This window comes from Bufo bufo, chromosome 1 (assembly GCF_905171765.1).
Source record: "Bufo bufo chromosome 1, aBufBuf1.1, whole genome shotgun sequence".
Taxonomy (NCBI): Eukaryota; Metazoa; Chordata; class Amphibia; order Anura; family Bufonidae; genus Bufo; species Bufo bufo.
The window spans coordinates 176,519,091-176,541,773 of NC_053389.1; the positions used below are offsets into that span (position 1 = coordinate 176,519,091).

Genomic DNA, 22,683 nt, shown 5'->3' on the forward strand with positions numbered 1-22,683 from the left:
CTTTCGAGCGGGCACCATCTTTAAATACCATCACAACTGTGGAGCGTCGGGAAGGAGTTAAAATTAAAGTTACTGATAATTTAAAAAGTTTAAAAATATATAATTCACTATTTAAAAAAAAATAAATTATTAAATAAAAGAGCCCTCAAAGGTAAAATGCATATTTAATATCTTCCGTGTACTAATACATACAATCAAGTTATGGCATAAAGTGATTAGGATTTTCTGTGTCTAGAGCTCCAAACTGTCTGCATGGACAAGCCTTTGTCTGCCTGTAGTCACCACTAGAGGGACCTTCCTTCATACTCTTATGCTATTGATATCATTGTATGCACAATATTCATTTAGCTCCTAAGCTCCCCCTGGTGGTGGCTGCAGGAAGCTAAATTGTTATAATTTGTAGGGCATGTGTAGCTTGGTATAAGAACAATGACGCTCCATATATAAAGAAATTCATGCACATAGAATGTGGCCCTAAAAATGCCAGGATGTTAATAAGTGGACATTCCCATTCAGGGGTTGAAGGATTACTTTATCTAATAGTGAATTTGATTAGTTTATTATGTTACTTAATTTCAACCTTTTCACTTTGTACCGCTGTAATTTTTCCTTTACTGACAACCAGGAATTTTCAGAATACGAATAGAGCACTCACACGCATATACATGCTTGTGTGGAAAGATATAAAGAACATAAGATTTGACACTTTTTATTACTGTTACTGATGACTGTTCATGAAGGTTTTATGATTTCAGGCAGTAATCAGAAGGCATGAAAGTAGTGACATGAAAAATGGAGAACCATGTGTTGGAGGACGCTGGTTCAAGGTGGTGTTTAGTTTTAGCAACTCCTTGCTATGTGTAGGTCCAGGAACAGGACTGTCAAGTCTGAATTTGAAAAGCACGGACCCCCTCTATAATCAATGGACACCAAATAATTTAATCAAAAAATGTAAGGCTTCATTCACACAGCAGAACTGGTGTCAATGGGAGACAGTTCTGTGGGTTATTCCAGCATGGATTTCCAGACTATGCTGACACTGCTGACACTGTCTGCTCTTGGATAAGCCTCACTGAATGGGTCTAAAGCTGGCCAAACACATTAGAAAGAACTTGGTTGATGGTTGAACAGCAGTAGAACAATCTGGTGAACGTTCATTGGACACGGTCATACACATTTTAGTCCATATTTGCCATTACAGTTGCTCCAACACGTTGAAGGAAACCAGGAGATGAACTAAATATCTTCTGGGAACATTCTTTTAAAGAAAGATCCTTCATTCGTGAACGATCTTTCTTTGAATAGAAGATCTGTTTTCCGACTATCGGATGAAAATATTAAACACGGCCGACTTCATTTCAAATGATATTGGTCAGTCGGCTAAGACGATCGTCCCTTGTTAATTTTCATCCACCTAACCGTACGATTTGGTTGAAATCGTCAAGTTGATCAACTGTAGTCTAATGTGTATTTTTACCTTAAAGAGGACCTTTCACTTGTAAAAACAATGTGAACTAAGTATGCTGACATATAGAGTGGCACCCGGGGATCTCACTGCACTTACTATTATCCCTGGGCGCCGCTCCGTTCTTCCGTTATGCCCTCCGGTATCTTCTCTCACTAAGTTATAGTAGGCGGTGTCTTCCCTTGTCCTGTGGGCGTCTCCTTCTCCTAGGCTGCAGCGCTGGCCAATCGCAGCGCACAGCTCACAGCCTGGGAGTTTTTTTTCTCCCAGGCTGTGAGCTGTGCGCTGCGATTGGCCACCGCTGCAGCCTAGGAGAAGGAGATGCCCACAGGACAAGGGAAGACACCGCCTACTATAACTTAGTGAGAGAAGATACCGGAGGGCATAACGGAAGAACGGAGCGGCGCCCAGGGATAATAGTAAGTGCAGTGAGATCCCCGGGTGCCACTCTATATGTCAGCATACTTAGTTCACATTGTTTTTACAAGTGAAAGGTCCTCTTTAAAGCCATGAGGCGGATCAGCTGTATTCTTAATTCAAAATGTACCACAAACTGGAGAGTCAGCCTAGGATTTCTGTGGCAGATTTTTCCGGTGGACGGATCTGCCATGTGAATGCACTTTAAGGCTATTTTCTGCGGTGGAATTCTCACTGTGGATGTGTCACAGATTTCACACTATGCAAAGGATTTCCATAGTGGAAATCTGCATCATAAAATGATGTGCAGGTCAACACCACAGGTCAGTGCTGAATTGTTGTGCAGTATTGATAAGATTTCTTAACCTCTTCAGGACTAGGCTCAAAAATCTAATGTAAAAAAATTATTTGTGGGGTGCTATGCTTTTCCGCCATTTTAAAATTTTTTTACGGTGTCCATTATGCAGTAAAAATGACACAACTACCTAATTCTGGAGGGAAGTATGATTACCACAATAACAAATTAATATTTTTATCACGTTTTGCTGCCTTGTGTCGCTATATTCTGACACGGATAACGTACTTTTCCTCACCATTTTCAGGCACTGTAATACCAATAATTCTTACAGTTTGACTGTTTTGGATATTTTTTACGGTAAATGGGGAGCTACTTTAAATTTTTACTTTTTTTGTGCCCCTTAGGGGGGAGGACTTGAACATGTGATTGCTTGTGCCATGCACTGCAATACTTCTGTACTTCTGTATTGCTGTGAATAGCCATTTTACTGACATTCTACTACACATTTCACAAGGACCTCAGTTGCCATGACAACCACTCTGTAAGAGTGTGGGGATCTGGCGACAGAGGAAGGGGTAATTAAGGATAATCCACATGTGAATCCTGTGCCAGATCACACCATGTTTAGGTGCCCTAATCCTAGCTTCATTAGCCTTTGAGCTAATTAACAAGATCACCCAAAATCAGCTTTAAGCGGGTTTAAAGAGGACCTCTCACTTTTTTTTAAATTCAAGATAAATACCTTTGCCCGCAGGGTAGCCCCCGCTGATGCTGCCACCCTGCCTGTTTTTTTCTTAATATCGCTCCTCTGCCCCCCTGTATTTTTCCCCGCTCAGTATGTTAATACTCTCCACTGTGATTGGATCGTGGCACAGCCAGGGAGAAGGAGATGCCTATTGAGAAACCCTGGCATCTCCTCCTCTTTGTACCAATGCTCAGTATTAGCATACTGAGTGGGAAAACTACAAGGGGGGACAGCGGGGCGCAGGAGCGATATTTAAAAAAACAGACGGGGTGCAGCATCAGCTGTAAAGGTATTTATCTTGAATAAAAAAAGATAGGTCCTCTTTAAATTGGGCAAGTAGATAAACAATGGTCTTTGGAAGTCTTATCAGCCTTTTGAATACCATTTAATGCTCAATGTCATAATATAATGCAGCCTTTAGCAGGGTTGTAGAGCCATTCTTTAACATACAGTTGCAAGAAAAGGTTTGTAAACCCTTTGGAATGATATGGATTTCTGTACAAATTGGTCATAAAATGTGATCTGATCTTCATCTAAGTCACAACAATAGACAATCACAGTCTGCTTAAACTAATAACACACAAAGAATTAAATGTCACCATGTTTTTATTGCACACACCATGTAAACATTCACAGTGCAGGTGGAAAAAGTATGTGAACCCTTGGATTTAATAACTGGTTGAACCTCCTTTGGCAGCAATAACTTCAACCAAACGTTTCCTGTAGTTGCAGATCAGACAGGCACAACGGTCAGGAGTAATTCTTGACCATTCCTCTTTACAGAACTGTTTCAGTTCAGCAATATTCTTAGGATGTCTGGTGTGAATCGCTTTCTTGAGGTCATGCCACAGCATTCAATCGGGTTGAGGTCAGGACTCTGACTGGGCCACTCCAGAAGGTGTATTTTCTTCTGTTTAAGCCATTCTGTTGTTGATTTACTTCTACGCTTTGGATCATTGTCCTGTTGCAACACCCATCTTCTGTTAAGCTTCAGCTGGTGGACAGATGGCCTTAAGTTCTCCTGCAAAATGTCTTGATAAACTTGGGAATTCATTTTTCCTTCGATGATAGAAATCCTTCCAGGCCCTGACGCAGCAAAGCAGCCCCAAACCATGATGCCCCTCACCACCATACTTCACAGTTGGGATGATGTTTTGATGTTGGTGTGCTGTGCCTCTTTTTCTCCACACATAGTGTTGTGTGTTTCTTCCAAACAACTCAACTTTGGTTTCATCTGTCCACAGAATATTTTTTGCCAGTACTGCTGTGAAACATCCAGGTGCTCTTGTGCAAACTGTAAACGTGCAGCAATGTTTTTGTTTGGACAGCAGTGGCTTCCTCTGTGGTATCCTCCCATGAAATCCATTCTTGTTTTGTGTTTTAAGTATCATAGATTCGCTAACAGGGATGTAAGCATATGCCAGAGACTTTTGTAAGTCTTTAGCTGACACTCCAGGATTCTTCTTCACCTCATTGAGCAGTCTGCGCTGTGCTCTTGCAGTCATCTTTACAGGACGGCCACTCCTAGGGAGAGTAGCAGCAGTGCTGAACTTTCTCCATTTATAGACAATTTGTCTTACCATGGACTGATGAACAGCAAGGCTTTTGGAGATACTTTTATAACCCTTTACCAGCTTTATGCAAGTCAACAATTCTTAATCGTAGGTCTTCTGAGAGCTCTTTTGTGCGAGGCATCATTAACATCAGGCAATGCTTCTTGTGAAAAGCAAACCCAGAACTGGTGTGTTTTTATAGGGCAGGGCAGCTGTAACCAACACCTCCAATCTCATCTCATTGATTGGACTGACAACTCACTCCAATTAGCTCTTAGAGATGTCATTAGTCTAAGGGTTCACATACTTTTTCCACCTGCACTGTGAATGTTTACATGGTGTGTTCAATAAAAAACATGGTAACATTTAATTCTTTGTGTGTTATTAGTTTAAGCAGACTGTGATTGTCTATTGTTGTGACTTAGATGAAGATCAGATCACATTTTATGACCAATTTGTGCAGAAATCCATATCATTCCAAAGGGTTCACATACTTTTCTTGCAACTGTACAGTGCTCTATAGTTGTGGAGTTAATTGAGGAAAGTCTGTCTGCCAAAAGATACCACAAGCGGGAGCTAGAGCTATGCTTTTATGTGTGATTATTATTATTGGGATCTATAGATAGAAAAACACAGAAAAATGACAAACATGTAGCATGAAAGTTTTGGGAGATAGTAAGCCTCAACTAAATGCATTTCTAGAATAGAAATTAATATTTTTAAACTCACAGCTACAATTGGGATGCTGGGTTGCCTCACCTAAAATGCAATTAAAGTGTCACAATAGTTTCTGTTGCAGTGGTCCCTATATATATTCAGACATTACTTCTCACTACTGGTAACCACAATAATCATACCATGCAGATAACAGAAAACTAGGAGTTTCCACACTCTATAATCCAAAGCAGAAGTGCTGTATAGTCAATGAAACAGAAATGATCTACTGTTTACCCTGCACTGACTAGATTAGTCCACTCTTTTTTCTCACTAAAACAGTGCCGCTCTTATCCATCTGCTGAATCTGCAATACTAGATGTACATAGGCAAAAGTCGGGCTGTTCGAAAAATATCTTTTTTTGTACTCTTAGACCACTCCCTTATATTTTTTTCAAGGCAAAGATTTTTGATGACATGATCTAGTCTTTTCTATGAGAAAATGACTGGACACCTGCTGTGTCCACCTTGCCTCATGAACATCTTGAGGTGACATCATCACTTTCTTATGAATAGTGTACCCTGAGAAAATGTCCTAACCGTGTCTCATGAATGATGCCATCTGCAGACAGTTTTTTTTTTTTTGGCACTCACGATAGTCCTTGATTTATATTAGAAATGCTCTTTCAGAACCTATGGAAAGATTTTAGAGATGTTCTAATTTTTGAGTATGACAGAAGGGGCCATGTACTGTCTTTATATGCATTTTATGTTATTGTAGAGGACATAACCTATGTTTTTTGCTCAGTAAATATGCAAAGAGGTATCTTCCAAGGAAGTACAACCATCTCGCTAGCGCCACTTTGTGGAAGTGATTCCCTATGAGTCAGAGTCAAAGTCTGAGTTTTTAACAAGCCTTGGGATATGACAAGGGAATACAGCCAACCCAAATATCCATCCATAGACAGCTGTTTTGGAGTGCTTGCCCCTCGTCAGTATGGAGTGGGATTCTGGTTGCCTGAATGCAATGCCTCCAGCTGTCTATGGATGGATATCTACTCATATGAAGCCACTTGAACAAGGTGTCATTAGCGAGATGATTCTCTTTCCTTGGGAGATGCCTCTTTGCATATTCTTTACCCATAGCACACTTCCAATACAGTAAGTCTCCATACACAGCTGGTTAAGGAGACCCAGTACCCTGCCTAAGCTCGCTCAATAAATAAAACTATAAGGAAGTACAGAACAAAAAATGCTTGAGTGACAAATTCCCAGTTTCAGAATAAGTAATGTCCTTAACGAATAAGGTCAAAGGACAAAATACGTTCTCAGATCTGATATTTGCCACAATGTATTCCCAACAATAGCTTCCCTATAATCTGATGCTGTGAAAAGTCACTTCCTTATAATTGCTGCACATTTTACAGAAGGGTTTCTAATTCTGTTCATGGTTCAGTAATCTTTAATTGCTTAAAATTGTGAATATGATGTCTGAGATGCAGGCAGCGTGTTATAAAGCAGGAGGAGCTGAGCAGATTGATGTATAGATTTATGGGAAAAGATTCAGTAAAATCTGTAGTTTATTAATTTAAATCTCTGCTCATTCGGGGCTTTGAAGTCCAGGAGGCGGTCCTATGAGTGATTGACTGCTAGCTATGTATACATAGCCATAGAGGGAAGGCTGTCAATCACTGATAGGTAGGACCGCCTCCTGGACTTCAAAGCCCCGAATGAGCAGAGATTTAAATTAATAAACTACAGGTTTTACTGAATCTTTTCCCATAAATCTATACATCAATCTGCTCAGCTCCTCCTGCTTTATAACATGCTGCCTGCAGATTACATTGCATTTTCATTTTCATGGTGACAGCCTCAGGTTACCTTTAAATGCAATGCAAATGAGCCAAGGAAGTGCAGGACAGAGCCTGAGGTGGTGATCCCATAGCACCTGTGGTAAAAGGAGCACAAATGAGAAGTTTATGGCATATGGTTCAGCAAGGGAAAGCCAGGACTGCAGGGGAGTGGTGAGGACAGGAAATTGAGCAGCGCTTGTGTTTCTGGGAGATGCAGAGAGCACCACTACATGGACTGCACTGTCACAGCGCTGAGAGGCAACAACCGTAAAGATACTTTTCATTCCACTGTTATAGTGGTTGTGGTGCTATCTATTATGGGGGTACTGGATAGTGTGTCTTCTTGCTTCACCCCAAAAAGCCGTGCCCCCAACCCCACTAACCCACTCCCCTTTCCCAGTAACAGCAAAAGAAAAAAAAAGACTCGAACACCTTAGGCCTCATGCACACTGCGGATCCGCAAAACACAGAAGGCGTCCGTGTGCGTTCCGCAATTTGCGGAATGGTGCGGACAGCCATTAATATAACTGCCTATTCTGCCTAGGACAGGTTATATTTTTTTGGCGGACCACGGAACGGAGCAACGGATGCGGACAGCACACTTTTGCGGCCCCATTGAAGTGAATGGGTCCGCATCCAAGCCGCAAAAAACTGCGGCTCCGATGCGGACCAAAACAATGGTGGTGTGCATTAGGCCTTAATGTGAGCTGCGTGCGGGGCTGGAGTGCTTCTCTCACCCTGAGTCAGTCACAGAATGACATGTCTGCCGGCTTTAGTGACTGACTGGGGGGTGAGAAAGGCCTCAGTCAGTCAGTTTGTAGCTGAAGCGTACGCTCATACAGTGCAATGCTGTCTTCTGAGGGTGGAGCCACAGAAAATGAGTACATCCAAGTGTCCGTCCAGGCCCTGTGCCCACCGGACGGAGGACAGGGAGCCGGGAATCTGGACTGTCTGGCCTAAAGCCGGATATCTGGCCACCCTAGCCCTGGAGCAGGTAATGTTATGGTGATCTTGTGGCAGGCACTGTTTTGGGGTCCTCGTTTTACGAACACATGGTCCTATGGCTGCTAGTTTTATGATTGTCATGTCCTTTATGGGAATAGGAGAATAAAGTGTTTTAGTGTCATGGCAGCCAAAAGGGAAAAAAGGATGCCTGTGTGAAAGTCTTCAATAAAGTGAGTTCCTAGAGCTGTATGCCTAACTATGTAGGCATAGATACAGTGCAATAGGGTGTGCCAATTTAGTAGCAGAAAATCTGTGGCATTTGCTAAGAAAACCTCCAGCTCCCAATTTCCCGCTGTGACATTACTGTGCAGAAATTGTCATAGATTATAGTTTAGCTATGGTAATGCATTCTCCTCGATGGAACCTTGTATCATTAATGGCTTTATGACTGAGGGAACTTTTCATTGCAATGTAAAATTTTTAAAATGACTAAACATTTATATACAATTGGGATATCATAAGATTCCCAACCTTATTACCACAGAGGAGCCCCATAAAATGTTTCCACGCCCACTGAACTCCTAATTCCATTCCAGCCTCCGAGAAGTCTTAGTCTATCCCAGGGATGCTCAACCTGCGGCCCTCCAGCTGTTGTAAAACGACAACTCCCACTATGCCCTTCTTTAGGCTGATAGCTGTAGGCTGTCTGGGAATGATGGGAGTTATAGTTTTGCAACAGCTGGAGGGCCGCAGGTTGGGCATGTCTGGTCTATTCCAAGCTGAAGTTCCCGGTTAGGAAATCTGCGTTGTAGCGTCACTGACCGTGTTCTCAATGATTTGAGTAACGCTGCCACCTTGTGGTCCGTTTAGTAAAGTTACAGGAATGTAAAAGTATTTCATGGGTGTTTATGAACTAGAGAACATATAGAAGAGTTATGTTTTGTTCTTTAGAATTTATTTTATATTGGAAAATTCCATACAAATTTCCTCTGTAAAGTTCCTCATACACGGGCAGATGATTGTTAAGCTGATAGCTAACGCGCATTCGTATGAACGCTCGTTAGCGATCAACTGGCAGTGTAATACTGCTGCCGATTACCCGATGAACAAGGAAACGCTTGTCCATCAGGTAATCAGGATCTTTTAACATGTTAAAAAAATCCTGGTTTGCCGGCTACAGATCGCTCTGTGTAATAGGCTCTCTGCTGCCGGTAAACAATGAGACAGTATAAGGACGAGTGATGGCATTATACTGAGGAGGAGATCGCTGCAGCGGTCTCCTCCTCTAGCGAGCAGGCGATTGACGGGAGGGAACGCTTCCTTCCAGACAATCGTCTGCTCTGTTTGCCTGTGTAATAGGGCCTTTAGTCAGAACAGAAAAAACTTAAAGCCCTACTACACAAATAGATAATCGCTAAGATGATCGCTAATGAGTGTTCGGAATAATTCTTGTTAGCGGTCATCTGGCAGTGTAATACTGACGCCGATTACCCAATGACTGCACAAACGCTTGTTCCTCGGGTAATCGGGATCCTTTAACATGTTTAAAAATAAGTATAGGGACAAGCGATGGCATTAACGATCGCTCGTTCCTATATTAAGGAGGAGATCGTTGCATGTAATAGCGAGCAGGCGATTGACGGGAGAATCGCCTGGCTGATCTGTCAGTGTTATAGTACCTTTAGCCTGGGAATGAATGAAGCATTTAGGATGACTTTATGATATTCTCTCCATACCCCCTAAATCTTACATACTTTTAGTTACGGTATTATGCTTTTTATATACGCCATGTTCCAGCCCTTTAGTCATATGAATGCTATCTGATAATGCCTGTAAGGTAGGGATGATGGGATATATTTACATTTATGCTTTTCTTTTTCTTTGCTTAGACTGTTCTCCTTTGCCTTGGAGCACATAGGATTATTGCTGTCACTGGTGAGTATAATTTTACTATATTTTTATCATGGTGGCATAGGTTTTGTTGGCTGTGGTTCTTTCATACTTACCTAGCTACCGTAGACATGTAATTACCTCCATCCTCCAACTACAGACTGGTGAGACTAACCAGGACTTCTCCATTTAAAAAACAATTGGACTAACGGCAACTAACGGCAAACCTTCGTTTTCTCAAAACTAACTATAAAGCTATTTTGCTGAAAAAAGATAGTATTTTATTCTAATCTGATGTCATTGTAGGACCAAGAGCCATTGGGGCACATAACTGGAATCCCAGAGTCACGCTGCCAGCCTTTCCACCTCTCTCTGATTGACATTCTCTTAGCTTCCTGACATCAGCACAAGCTCCTCCAAAATCTTGCGCCTGCACAGTGAACACTGTGCTTCCTGCTCGCTCGCATATATAGTGAGCTGTTGAAGTTGAGGTGTATGTATGTGCGAGCGAGGAGGAAGCACAGTGTTCAATGCGCAGGCGCAAGATTTTGGAGGTAGATATTGGGACTCGGATCTTAGTATTAAAAGGGCTGCCCCACAAAAAATATTCTAAATCTTTCAAACCAGCATCAGGATCTGAGTACTTTTATAATTGTATGTAATTAAAAATTTGGTATGGCCACTGAGTTATTCAATAGAACATATATATATATAGCGACCCCTGCTGTTTATTTTCCTCATCTCTCTGTCCACCTGGTAAGGTGGTTGCACATGCTCCGTTCCATCCTTCAACTGCCACCTGCTGTATCTACTGTTAGAAGCTATGACAGTTACATGGAGAGAGCTGCAGCAGAAAGCCCCTGAGAAAGGTCACGCCCCCTGAGCTGCCAGCTTGAAATAAATTTAGCAGAAGAATTGCAGAAATGAATGGGGGGAGCTCTGGATCCATGTGAGGTAAAGGGCTGGTTCTAGCTTTGTTAGAAAGAGGTTGTCATGCACCGTATGATGTCTGATTTTACTTTTTTACACTAATCATGGAATTAAGCCTTTAAGAGGGACATTAACCCTTGTGCACCAGAAAATAGGCATCAAAAAGTTGCATAGTTTTAGTGCATGCTTGTACAAAATTTTGCATCTTTTGGGAGGTTTAGACCGTAGGTGGCGCATTGGTGACCATGAACATTTATTATAATCTGCACCAGAAAACTTGTGTAGGTTATACCAGAAAGCTACACCTACTGAATTACAGCAGATTTCCATTTTGAAAATTAAGGTTTGTTCACAGATTTTGGTGCAGATTGACCATGGATGCAAGTCCTAAATAATAATAATTAAAAAAAACTTTTTCCACAAAGTTTAACAGAAAAAAAAAATCAGTATACTCCTCTCCCCTGGCAGTTCTGTGGTTCCCTTGTCTGGTCCTTGTCCAACCGCAGGCTGCAGTGGACACCTAGAAGGAGCTGTCAATGTAGAAGACTGAGAGCACGGACCCATACAGGGGACAAGGGGTCATTATAGTGTTTGTTTGTTTGTTTGTTTTTTTTGTCGCTCTGCTGTTTTCCAAAGGTAAAGTCCGCAAGCAAATCTGGCCCAAAATCCACAAAATTTGGTGCAGGTTTCTCAGCTAACCTACTGCAGAAATTTGTGTGGACATATCCCTATAGCTGTGTGAAGCAGACCTAACCCTTCAAGGAAAGATCTGCATTAATTTACTTGTCTTGAGTGTCTAGATGATCCTATTTATGTTGTGTATTGCTACAATAATTAATTATATTTTTTCTTATTTTTTAGCCCCACCTGAGGTTTTAAATTTGACAACAGCCAACGTCTCGGAGAACTCCTTCACGGTGTCTTGGGAGGCCCCTACTACTGGGAATATTACAGACTACAGAATAATTATCAGTAATGGAACGATCTTAACAAATAGGACGACTACGAGTATGTCATATAGAGAAACTGGTTTGTCTCCTGGAATCACCTATAATATAACAATATACACATTCAATGAAAATGGCACCAGCAGCGGTTTCCTCCACAATGTAACAACATGTAAGTGGATGATTTCGGTGTGTAGGCCTGGAAAGGCCCTGTCTAACATAATGCACAGTCCAGTCCCATTATTCTGACCACTTCCTACTTTCGACGTCGGCAGCGCGTAGCTCCTGAAGGAAGTCATGTGTAGTAAGCTGGCTCGGTGGGGATATAAGCTGTACTATAGGCTGTCTGCACCCAAATACCTCGTTACTGTTATGGGTAAAAGGTGCGATTTATCAGAGTTGTAAAGGATGATTATCGTCTTTCAAACCAAGGGTGGCAGTATTTCTGAAACTGTGCAGTTTGTGAACTGTTCATGTGCTGCTGTGGTGAAAGTGTATGGTGAGTGGACAAAAGGTGAATAAGTGACATGGAAAGTAATGTCTGATAATGGGGCCTGGTTGATTTTTGCCAGTTTTTTAAGGGTTCCTTCACAGTTCTTTTTTTTTTTAAGCCACACATAGAACATGCTGCTCTTTGGGGAAAAAAACGACAGTGACCCCAAAAAAGTTCAGAAGGTTGAAAAAATGCTTCAAAAACACCACTTGTAGTACTTTTGATATGACTACAGCTGTTTAAAAAAAAAAAAAATTATGAAAAGTATGCAGTAAAAAAGTTTAAAAAAATGTTGTGTTAAACCACCGTTATAGTGACAGGAGATTTATCAGAACTGAAGTAGCGGAAAACTGGCTTAGTTGACCATAGCAACCAATGAGATTGATCCTTTCATTTTCCAAAGGAGCTCTAAAAAATGGAATGTGGAATCTGATTGGTTGTTATGGGCAACTAAGCCATTTTTCCTTTACACCAGTTTTGATAATTCTCTCTCATACTGTTAACACAGTTACACATCAGAAAAAGTATGGTGTTTATCCCAAATTTTATATTTTTCCAATGTACTTACACTATTTAACTGCCATAAATACACTGAGTAATCTCCACAGTGAGCTCTATACCCTGTAGTGAATGATGAGGCTCTAGCTGCCTGCAACCACCACTAGGGGGAGCGCAGTACATGTGAATTTATAAAGCTACTCCATCTAGTGGCAGCTGCAGGAAGTTCACTTGACTATGTCAGGAAGCAATAAAAGCTGCCGGGCCCATATTCCAACCATGGCTCCACAGTAGTTACATGGTCTGCCTCCACACAAGGTACACCACTGTCTGCGTGTGAATGTTGTCTACCAATTTCATTGCTAATAATATACTTTGTTACAATTATGTCTCAGAGTATCCTGCATGCTTTCCTACTTTCATTCCCATAGAGTGATCTATAGACAGATGCACAGTTAGAGCCAACCAGTTCCTCAAACCACAATAATCATAATCCTAAGAGGTCTAGTAAATCATGCTACAAAACCTATAGAACCAACCAATAAGCCCACAAAAATACACATGAAAAAGTATGTAAAATATAATACATAAAACTGGTGAACTGGAATTAGTGATGTGTGAGGAGGACTATGACATAGTGGGAATAACTGAGACATGGCTGGATGATAGCTATGACTGGGCAGTTAATGTACAAGGTTACAGTCTGTTTAGAAAGGATAGTCAAAACCGGAGAGGGGGAGGGGTCTGCCTTTATGTAAAGTCCTGTCTAAAGCCCACACTCCGTGAAGATATAAGTGAGGGACATGAACATGTGGAGTCACTGTGGGTAGAGATACATGGAGCTAAAAACAACAACAAATTACTAATAGGAGTTTACTATAAACCACCTAATATACCAGAGTCCACATAAAATCTACTACTAAACGAGATAGACAAGTCGGCAAATCATAACGAGGTGGTTATTATGGGGGACTTCAACTACCCAGATATAAACTGGGAAACTGAATCTTGTATATCTCATAAGGGAAACAGGTTCTTGGCAATAACCAAAGACAATTATCTCTCCCAACTGGTTCAGGACCCGACTAGAGGGACGGCCATACTGGCTTAGTATTAACAAATAGGCCTGACAGAACAACAGACGTGCAGGTTGGGGGACACCTGGGAAATAGTGACCATAAAGTAATAACCTTCCAATTATCATTCAAAAGAGCATTTCTACAGGGAGGAACAAAAATACCGAACTTCAAAAAAGCTAAATTTAGCCACCTAAGAGAGGCCATAGGCCTAACTAACTGGGACAAAGTCCTCAAAAATAAAAATACAGCCAAAAAATGGGATATCTTTAAAAACATCCAAAAATCTCATTGTGAGAGGTACATACCGTATGGGAATAAAAGGTTAAGGAACAAAAATAAACCAATGTGGATAAACAGAACTGTAAAGAAAGCAATAAATGACAAAAAGAAAGCATATAAAACACTAAAACAGGAGGGTAGCACGGAAGCACTGAAAAACTATAAGGAAAAAAACAGAACATGTAAAAAACAAATAAAAGCGGCCAAACTAGAGACCGAGAGATTAATTGCCAAAGAGAGTAAAACTAACCCTAAAATGTTCTTCAATTATATAAATGTTAAAAAGTATAAATCTGAAGGTGTCGGCCCTTTAAAGAGTAATGAGGGGGGAGTCGCAGAGAGCGACGAGGAGAAAGCAAAGCTGTTAAATATTTTTTTCTCCAATGTATTCACTGAGGAAAATAAACTGTCAAATGAAATGCTCAATGTTGAAATAAATTTGCCATTAAAAGTGTCCTGTCTGACCCAAGAAGAAGTACAACAGCGACTTAAAAAGATCAAAATAGACAAATCGCCAGGACCGGATGGCATACACCCCCGTATCCTAAGGGAATTAAGTAATGTCATAGCCAGACCCTTATTTCTGATATTTGCGGACTCTTTACTGACAGGGAATGTCCCACAGGATTGGCGCATGGCAAATGTGGTGCCAATATTCAAAAAGGGGCCAAAAACAGAGCCTGGAAACTATAGGCCGGTAAGTTTAACATCTGTTGTGGATAAACTGTTTGAAGGTTTTCTGAGAGATGCTATCTTAGAGCATCTCAACGGAAATAAGCAAATAACGCCATATCAGCATGGCTTCATGAGGGATCGGTCATGTCAAACTAATTTAATCAGTTTCTATGAGGAGGTAAGTTCTAGACTTGACAGCGGCGAATCAATGGATGTCGTGTATCTGGACTTCTCCAAAGCATTTGACACTGTACCGCATAAAAGGTTAGTATATAAAATGAGAATGCTCGGACTCGGAGAAAACGTCTGTAAGTGGGTAAGTAACTGGCTCAATGATAGAAAACAGAGGGTGGTTATTAACGGTACATACTCAGATTGGGTCACTGTCACTAGTGGAGTACCTCAGGGGTCAGTATTGGGCCCTATTCTCTTCAATATATATATTAATGATCTTGTAGAAGGCTTGCATAGTAAAATATCAATTTTTGCAGATGACACTAAACTGTGTAAAGTAATTAACACTGAAGAGGACAGTATACTACTACAGAGGGATCTGGATAGATTGGAGGCTTGGGCAGATAAGTGGCAGATGAGGTTTAACACTGACAAATGTAAAGTTATGCACATGGGAAGGAATAATGCAAGTCACCCGTACAAACTAAATGGTAAAACACTCGGTAACACTGACATGGAAAAGGATCTAGGAATTTTAATAAACAGCAAACTAAGCTGCAAAAAACAGTGTCAGGCAGCTGCTGCCAAGGCCAATAAGATAATGGGTTGCATCAAAAGGGGCATAGATGCCCGTGATGAGAACATATTCCTACTACTTTACAAATCACTGGTCAGACCACACATGGAGTACTGTGTACAGTTCTGGGCTCCTGTGAACAAGGCAGACATAGCAGAGCTGGAGAGGGTCCAGAGGAGGGCAACTAAAGTAATAACTGGAATGGGGCAACTACAGTACCCTGAAAGATTATCAAAATTAGGGTTATTCACGTTAGAAAAAAGACGACTGAGGGGAGATCTAATTACTATGTATAAATATATCAGGGGGCAGTACAGAGATCTATCCCATCATCTATTTATCCCCAGGACTGTGACTGTGACGAGGGGACATCCTCTGCGTTTGGAGGAAAGAAGGTTTGTACACAAACATAGAAAAGGGTTCTTTACGGTAAGAGCAGTGAGACTATGGAACTCTCTGCCTGAGGAGGTGGTGATGGTGAGTACAATAAAGGAATTCAAGAGGGGCCTGGATGTATTTCTGGAGTGTAATAATATTACAGGATATAGCTACTAGAGAGGGGTCGTTGATCCAGGGAGTTATTCTGATTGCCTGATTGGAGTCGGGAAGGAATTTTTTATTCCCCTAAAGTGAGGAAAATTGGCTTCTACCTCACCGGTTTTATTTTTTTTGCTTTCCTCTGGATCAACTTGCAGGATGACAGGCCGAACTGGATGGACAAATGTCTTTTTTCGGCCTTATGTACTATGTTACTATGTTATGTTACTATGTTACTATAAGTTTATTAAACATAAACAAACATATACATGGGTAAAAACAAATAGCGGGGGGAAAAGGGAACCCCGAAGGGGTACCTCCACCCAAACCCCTGTCTTACAAAGACCGGCTGGGAGCACCAACTGGACTAAAGACCAACGGATCCATAAGAAATAATATTAATGTCAAAGACACCATTTGACCATTGTATTTTTACGCTTAAAAAAGTCACAACAAAAGTTGCAATTTGTGCATGAAAAATGTTTGCTTTTCATGCCCTGCATTGAAACGCTAAAAAAGTGGTCATGGTTTACAACAAGGGGACGTGGATAAGCCTGTCAGATAGTTTTCTAGATACCAGAGCCAGAAAATGGCTCACATTTTGGTGCAGACCGCTGACTGTTTATAGCAGGCATAGTTTTCGGGGGAATTTGTGCATCGGAATAATAAGTTTGGAACATCTTTGTTTGTCCTTATACCAGTAGTTGTTATCTATGCCTGTCTGGAATAATAATTATGGAATATCTTTGGCTGTCTTTATACCAGTTCTGATCTATGCCTGTGTCAAACATCATTTTTTGACAGGCACTCTGTCATCCAGTACAGCATGAAAAAAAAGACTATTTCATTTTACATCACTATGACCTCAAAAATGAAAAAAAAAAGTACAGGTACACTGTAAGAATTCAAGACTCCTCTCAAAAATTCAGCATGTCGGTTCCTTCTTTCTTCTGACACCTGCCGTGGAGGTCAGGGCATCACCAAACACATTAGATAACCAGTTGGTGCTGTCAAAATTGGTGGATTTAATTGACTTTCATATAATGTATAAGTTGATTTTAAAATCGAACTACTGACGCATTATTTATAATTTTTGGTATTTGTGTCTCCCCAGTGCCCTCTCCTGTCGAGGACTTGAATGTAACAGATACATCAGACAATTCTGTGACCCTCGTGTGGGCGTTGTCAACTGACCCCAATGCCGGTACATACACCTATACTGGGGATGGTGGAGGAAGTAACAGAAAGACAGATATAAAGACAAACACCATAGAGATGACAGCGCTGCAGCCGGGAACAGATTATACCTTCACCGTCTATGCAGTCACCTCAAACAGAATATATAGTGAAAAATCTAACATCGTAAATGCGACAACCCGTAAGTTCATGTCTATGTATTTTAAAATTTATTTTCTTCTCTTCAGTTTTACGGTAAATACTGCAATTGCGGTAGAAGAGCAGCAAACCGCATCACATGTCTGTTCTAGTGAAGACTGAAGATTTTGTTATGGAATTAGGCATTTACTTAATTTCTGTTGTAAATTGTATTAACATATTATTTTGTAGAGGTTCATGATAGATGGAGACATTTGAAGGGGGGGTGTACATATTTTGATGGGGGGTAAAGTAAATAATTGCTCTCTTTATTAAAGGGTTTCTGTCACCAGAAATACCTAAATTAAACTGGCTGACACTAGCGATGTGCTAATGTCAGCTGAACCTAACTAGCCTATTCCTACTTTTATCCATGTCCCAGTTACTCCATAAATGTAACTTTATAATATGCAAATTAGCCTCTAGGAGCTCATAGAGGCTCCGTTCTCCCACCTCTGTCACCTCCATCCAAGTCTTGATTGACAGAGCCAGGCAGCCTTCGCATCCTCCTGCCGGCCCTGAGGGCATGGTAAATCTCGTGCCTGCGTCGTGCCATTCAGTATTCAGCACAGGCGCAGTAAGGAAGTCAGCAGCCAGTGAGTGTCTTTCCTTCATTATGCCTGCAAGTCTGTGAGGAAATGATGAAAAGGATCTGAAATAAATTTGTCGCCATATGCTATATTCTATACACTAAATGGAATGAGTTGTACTCAAGCAGTGACATTTGCAGTGCATGTTCTTCTGACATTACAGATTAGGACATTTAAAGTAAAAGATTGGGGCGTTTTAAGTAAACCGGAAACTCTCATGATATTTTCGTACATCTATGCACCAGTTTTGCATGGAAACTTTTGTTCTGACATTCAAACCCATACCATAACATGAGGCAGGATTGCCTGCTATTAATGGTGTACACAGAAATAGAGGGCAAGGATCAGAAATAAGCCCATGTTATGGTGCTGGTTAGGACATAGGACAAAAGAACTTGATGTTTTCTTCCTGCTCCATTGACTGTCCAGCATGGATCCTTTGTCTGATTTCCCACAAACCAGCATGTCTAGAGAGGGGATTTCTGCAGTTTTTTTCCCCTACCAGTAGCAAAGGGGATGGAAACAAATTGGCTGTGCCCAGTGGCGTCGCTACAGGGGGGCAATTGCCCCCCCCAGGTCATTCCTTGCCCCCCCCCAACTTAGCACATACAGTTTTCCCTGTGCATTCACGTCACTTGGTTGTACTGTCAGACTGTCACTGTGGGTGACAATGCATTCTGTCCTGAGTCCTGTCCGCTTCCCTTCCCTTCCTCACTCAGTCAGAGCTCAGACCAAGTGCCAAGAGCCGACTCAGCGAGTCAGCAAGTGAATCGAAGCATCCGCGCATGCGCACCACCTAAGCTCTTCGGTTCACTTGCGTCTCAGCTCAGCAGAGTCAGCGAGTGAACCGAAGATTCGATTCATGAATCGGTTCATGTGAAAGACCCGAACTTCCCATCTCTAGCCCGCACTACTGAGTGAGTGATTCACAAATAACAACACAGACAACATACACAGACATGACAGATGGGGGTGGGGGCGGCGTTCAGACCCAGCGGAGGCAGAGCGTGCAGGGCGGGCGCAGGCTGGGAGTGCGGCAGCCGCAGAGTTGACGTCACCACGTAAAGCTGCGCGCCTGCCCGCCCGCGCGAACGCTTGCTTCTGTTCTGCAGCTCTGCTACTGCGTCTGCTAGTGTCAGTGAGCCTGTCTGTGCCCAGCCCAGGCCCCAGCTTCGGACAGGAGAGGTCCAGAGGAGGACTGTGTGTGGCAACTTCCCAAGAACTCTGCCTGGCCCTGCCCTGGCCGGCCCCTAGGCAAGCTAAGAAGAAAACAAAGTAAGAATAAAACGTTTTAATAAAAGTATGTACCCCCACTACCTCGCCTCATGGCCTGCCTGCTTGCGCCCAGCCCCTCCTCAACCCTGATATCCCTATAACTTAGGGGTATCAGGGTACATTATACAGGGGTAATATAACTAAGGACCCCTGTATAATGTCCCCTGATAGCACTGAGTCCTCCTCAGTTATATTACCCTTGTATAATGTACCCTGATACCCCTTAGTTATAATATTACCCATAATGTCCCCTGATACCCCTCAGTTATATAACTGAGGGTAATCAGGGTACATTATACAGGGGGTAATATAACCAAGGGGTATCAGGGTACATTATACAGGGGGTAATATAACTTATATTACCACCGTATAATGGCTGATAGGCCTCCTGAGTAACTTATATTACCCTTGTATAATTATGTACCCGGATACCCCTTAGTTATATGATTCCGGCGGGGTCATATAACTAAGGGGTATCAGGGTACATTATTATACAGGGGTAATATAACTCAGGAGGCCTATCAGGCATTATACGGTGGTAATATAGCTTACATTACCCCTGTATAATGTCCTATGATAGCCCTCCTCAGTTATATTACCCTTGTATAATGTACCCTGATACCCCTCAGTTATATTACCCCTGTGTAATGCACCCTGATATCCCTTAGTTATATAATATAACTAAGGGGTATCAGGGTGCATTATACAGGGGTAACATAACTAAGGAGTTCTATCCTATCAGGGACGTAATACAGGGGTAATGTAAGCTATATTACCCCTTTATAATGTCTGATAGCCCTCCTCAGTTATATTACACCCAATTACCCTGATACCCCTTAATTATATTACCCCAGCGTCAGGGGCGTAGCTGCAGGGGAAGCGGCTGCTTTAGTATTTTTCAGTAGTATGATTAGCTGGTGAAAATTATTAGTGTCCCCCCATTTTTGACTGTGTATCTTCTGTGCCCCCCCTATATATTGATCCTAGAGTCGCCACTAGCTGTGCCCCCTTACTCCATGGATCCATAGTAGCTGCATGGTCTACCTTTATGACATTTATGTTTTCTTCTGTAATCTAAAATTTCTGTATAGACCAGGGATGCCCAACCTGTGTCCCTCCAGCCGTTGCAAAACTACAACTCCCAACATGCCCTTATATCTGTAGGCTGTCCGGGCATGCTTGGGAGTTGTAGTTTTGCAACAGCTGGAGGGCCACAGGTTGGGCATCCCTGGTATAGAAAAAGGCTATGGTTGTTCCTATATTTGGCAAAGTTAAAAATGCCTCTGAAATTATTCAGAAAATTGCAGTAAAAGGAATGTTTTCAGTAAAGTGGCTTCTTATTGCACTTCAAAACCTACAGTAACTTTACATCAAATTACAATAAAAAGAGTACGTTATCTATAATATTTGGTATTTATTAGTGTTGATTGAGCATGCTCGGCCGAACACCAGTTCGGCTCGAGCATCTCGATGCTCGGCACATGGCAGTATTCGGCGAAATACTGCATGTGCTCGAGCGCAGTGCTCGAGTCTCCTCCCTGCAAGTCTCCTACGCAGCCAATAAACGTGCAGTTAAGTACTGCCCTTCATTGTAATCAGGGCCGTCTTTAACGCGGGGCAAAAGGGGCAGCTGCCCTGGGCCCAGTTGCTCCTGGGGGGCCCAAGGCAGCTGCCTGTTGAGCCCCGCTGGCCAGTGGGGGCGCCAGGGGGTGCTAGCAGGGCCGCACCGCCAATTAGACAAAGTGATGCTCAGGCGGCTCGGCCCTGGTGACAAGTGGTGGGCGGCAGCAGGGAACAGGGAGATGAGCGCTTCAATTGTGATAGTGCTCATCTGTATTCCCCGTTCCTCTGATGCCTGCAGCCTATCAGAGGCCTGTGCAGTCGTACAGCGCGGGACACAGGCCGGAAGAGGCCTGCATCACATCGCTGCCAGCCTGATGGAGGTAAGTATGTGAGTTTTTTTAATTTATTTATATGGTACAGTACAGTAGAGGAGCGCTATGGGGGCACTGAGGGGGCATCTATGGGGTGGCACTTCTTACTGGCACATTATTGGGTGCATCTATGTGGGCACTTGTTACTGGCACATGATTGGGGGGGCATCTATGGGGGCACTTGTTACTGGCACATAATTGGGGGGCATCTATGGGGGCACTCCTTACTGGCACACTATTGGGGGGCACTGTGGGGGCATCTATGGGGGCACTTATTACTGGCACATTATTGGGTGGCACTATGGGGGCATCTATGGGGCACTTGTTACTGGCACATGATTGGGGGCATCTATGGGGGTATTTTATATGGAGGGCTCTGTATAGGGGCATTTTATACTGGGACACATTATGGTAGGTACTATGGGGAAGGGGAGAGAGGAGTGCTATGGGGGTCACTAAGAAGGGGTATTTTCTACTTGCAAATTATGGGGGAAACTGAGGGCATCTACTGGGGCACTATATATGGGGAATTTTATACTGGTACATTATGGGGGGCACTAGGAGGAACGGGGGAGAGGAGCACTATGGGGGCATTTGCTGGGGGCACTATTTAGGGGTATTTTATACTGGCACATTATGGGGACATTAGCTCAAGTGGGGGCATTAAAAGGGGGTATTTTTTACACTGGAACATAAGGAAAATTATTACTACTGGGGGGCATTTATGATGGGCTTTATTACTACTGGAGGTCTATGTGGAACATGATTACTAGTATGGGCACTATGGGAGCATTATTACTTCTGCGGCACAGTTGGGACATGTTGGGGGCACTGTAAAGAGCACTATTACTACCATGTGTGCTCTAGCAGAGAATTATTACTATTGGTGGGACTTTTGGGAGCAATATTACTGTGGAGGGCACCTTGGCACAGTATCAGCTTACCAAAATTATTTTTTGGGGACTTTATGTTTATACTATTAGTGTTAGGGGCACTATTTTCTAGGTGCAGTTATTTTAGGACACTGTGTGCCAATAATTATTGAAGAGGGCATTATCTGTGTGGTACTGGTATTGTCAGGGGGTTTATCGGTTTCTGCAGTATAATATTGGGGAGCACAGCGGCACAGTATTGGGGGTGGTAGGATGATTTGTCCAGAAGATGGGAGGATAATGGAAAAGTAGTAAACTAAGATTTTTTTGGTCAAACTGCAAAGAAGAGAAATAGCTGAAAAATGGTGATCTGGTCTGAAGGTCTGAAAGGAGAAGATGAGGAAAGAGAACATCTACATCAAAGGAGACAGAGGTATGTGGCGCTGTATTACCCTGTATATTCTGTAGTGATGGGGGGGGGGGGTAGAATATAGAATTTGGCCATCACTGTAGCAGCCTGGGCACAGACTTCAGGTCACACTATGCGTGTTCTGAATTCTGGGGGCTCACACCCATCTACTACATTATCTGTACTCAGAGAGTTATCACTGTGTTATCGGTGGTGTTAC

General features: G+C 42.4%; 1 protein-coding gene across 1 annotated transcript in view; it reads left to right on the forward strand.

The window, feature by feature from the left end:
* PTPRH (protein tyrosine phosphatase receptor type H) overlaps positions 1-22,683 on the forward strand; it is a 200,480-nt gene that overhangs the window by 90,871 nt on the left and 86,926 nt on the right. Inside the window, exons 2-4 of the mRNA XM_040428959.1 lie at positions 9,820-9,865; positions 11,612-11,869; positions 17,124-17,387. Of these exons, the coding sequence (XP_040284893.1) occupies positions 9,820-9,865; positions 11,612-11,869; positions 17,124-17,387 (568 nt within the window). The remainder of the gene's footprint in view (positions 1-9,819; positions 9,866-11,611; positions 11,870-17,123; positions 17,388-22,683) is intronic.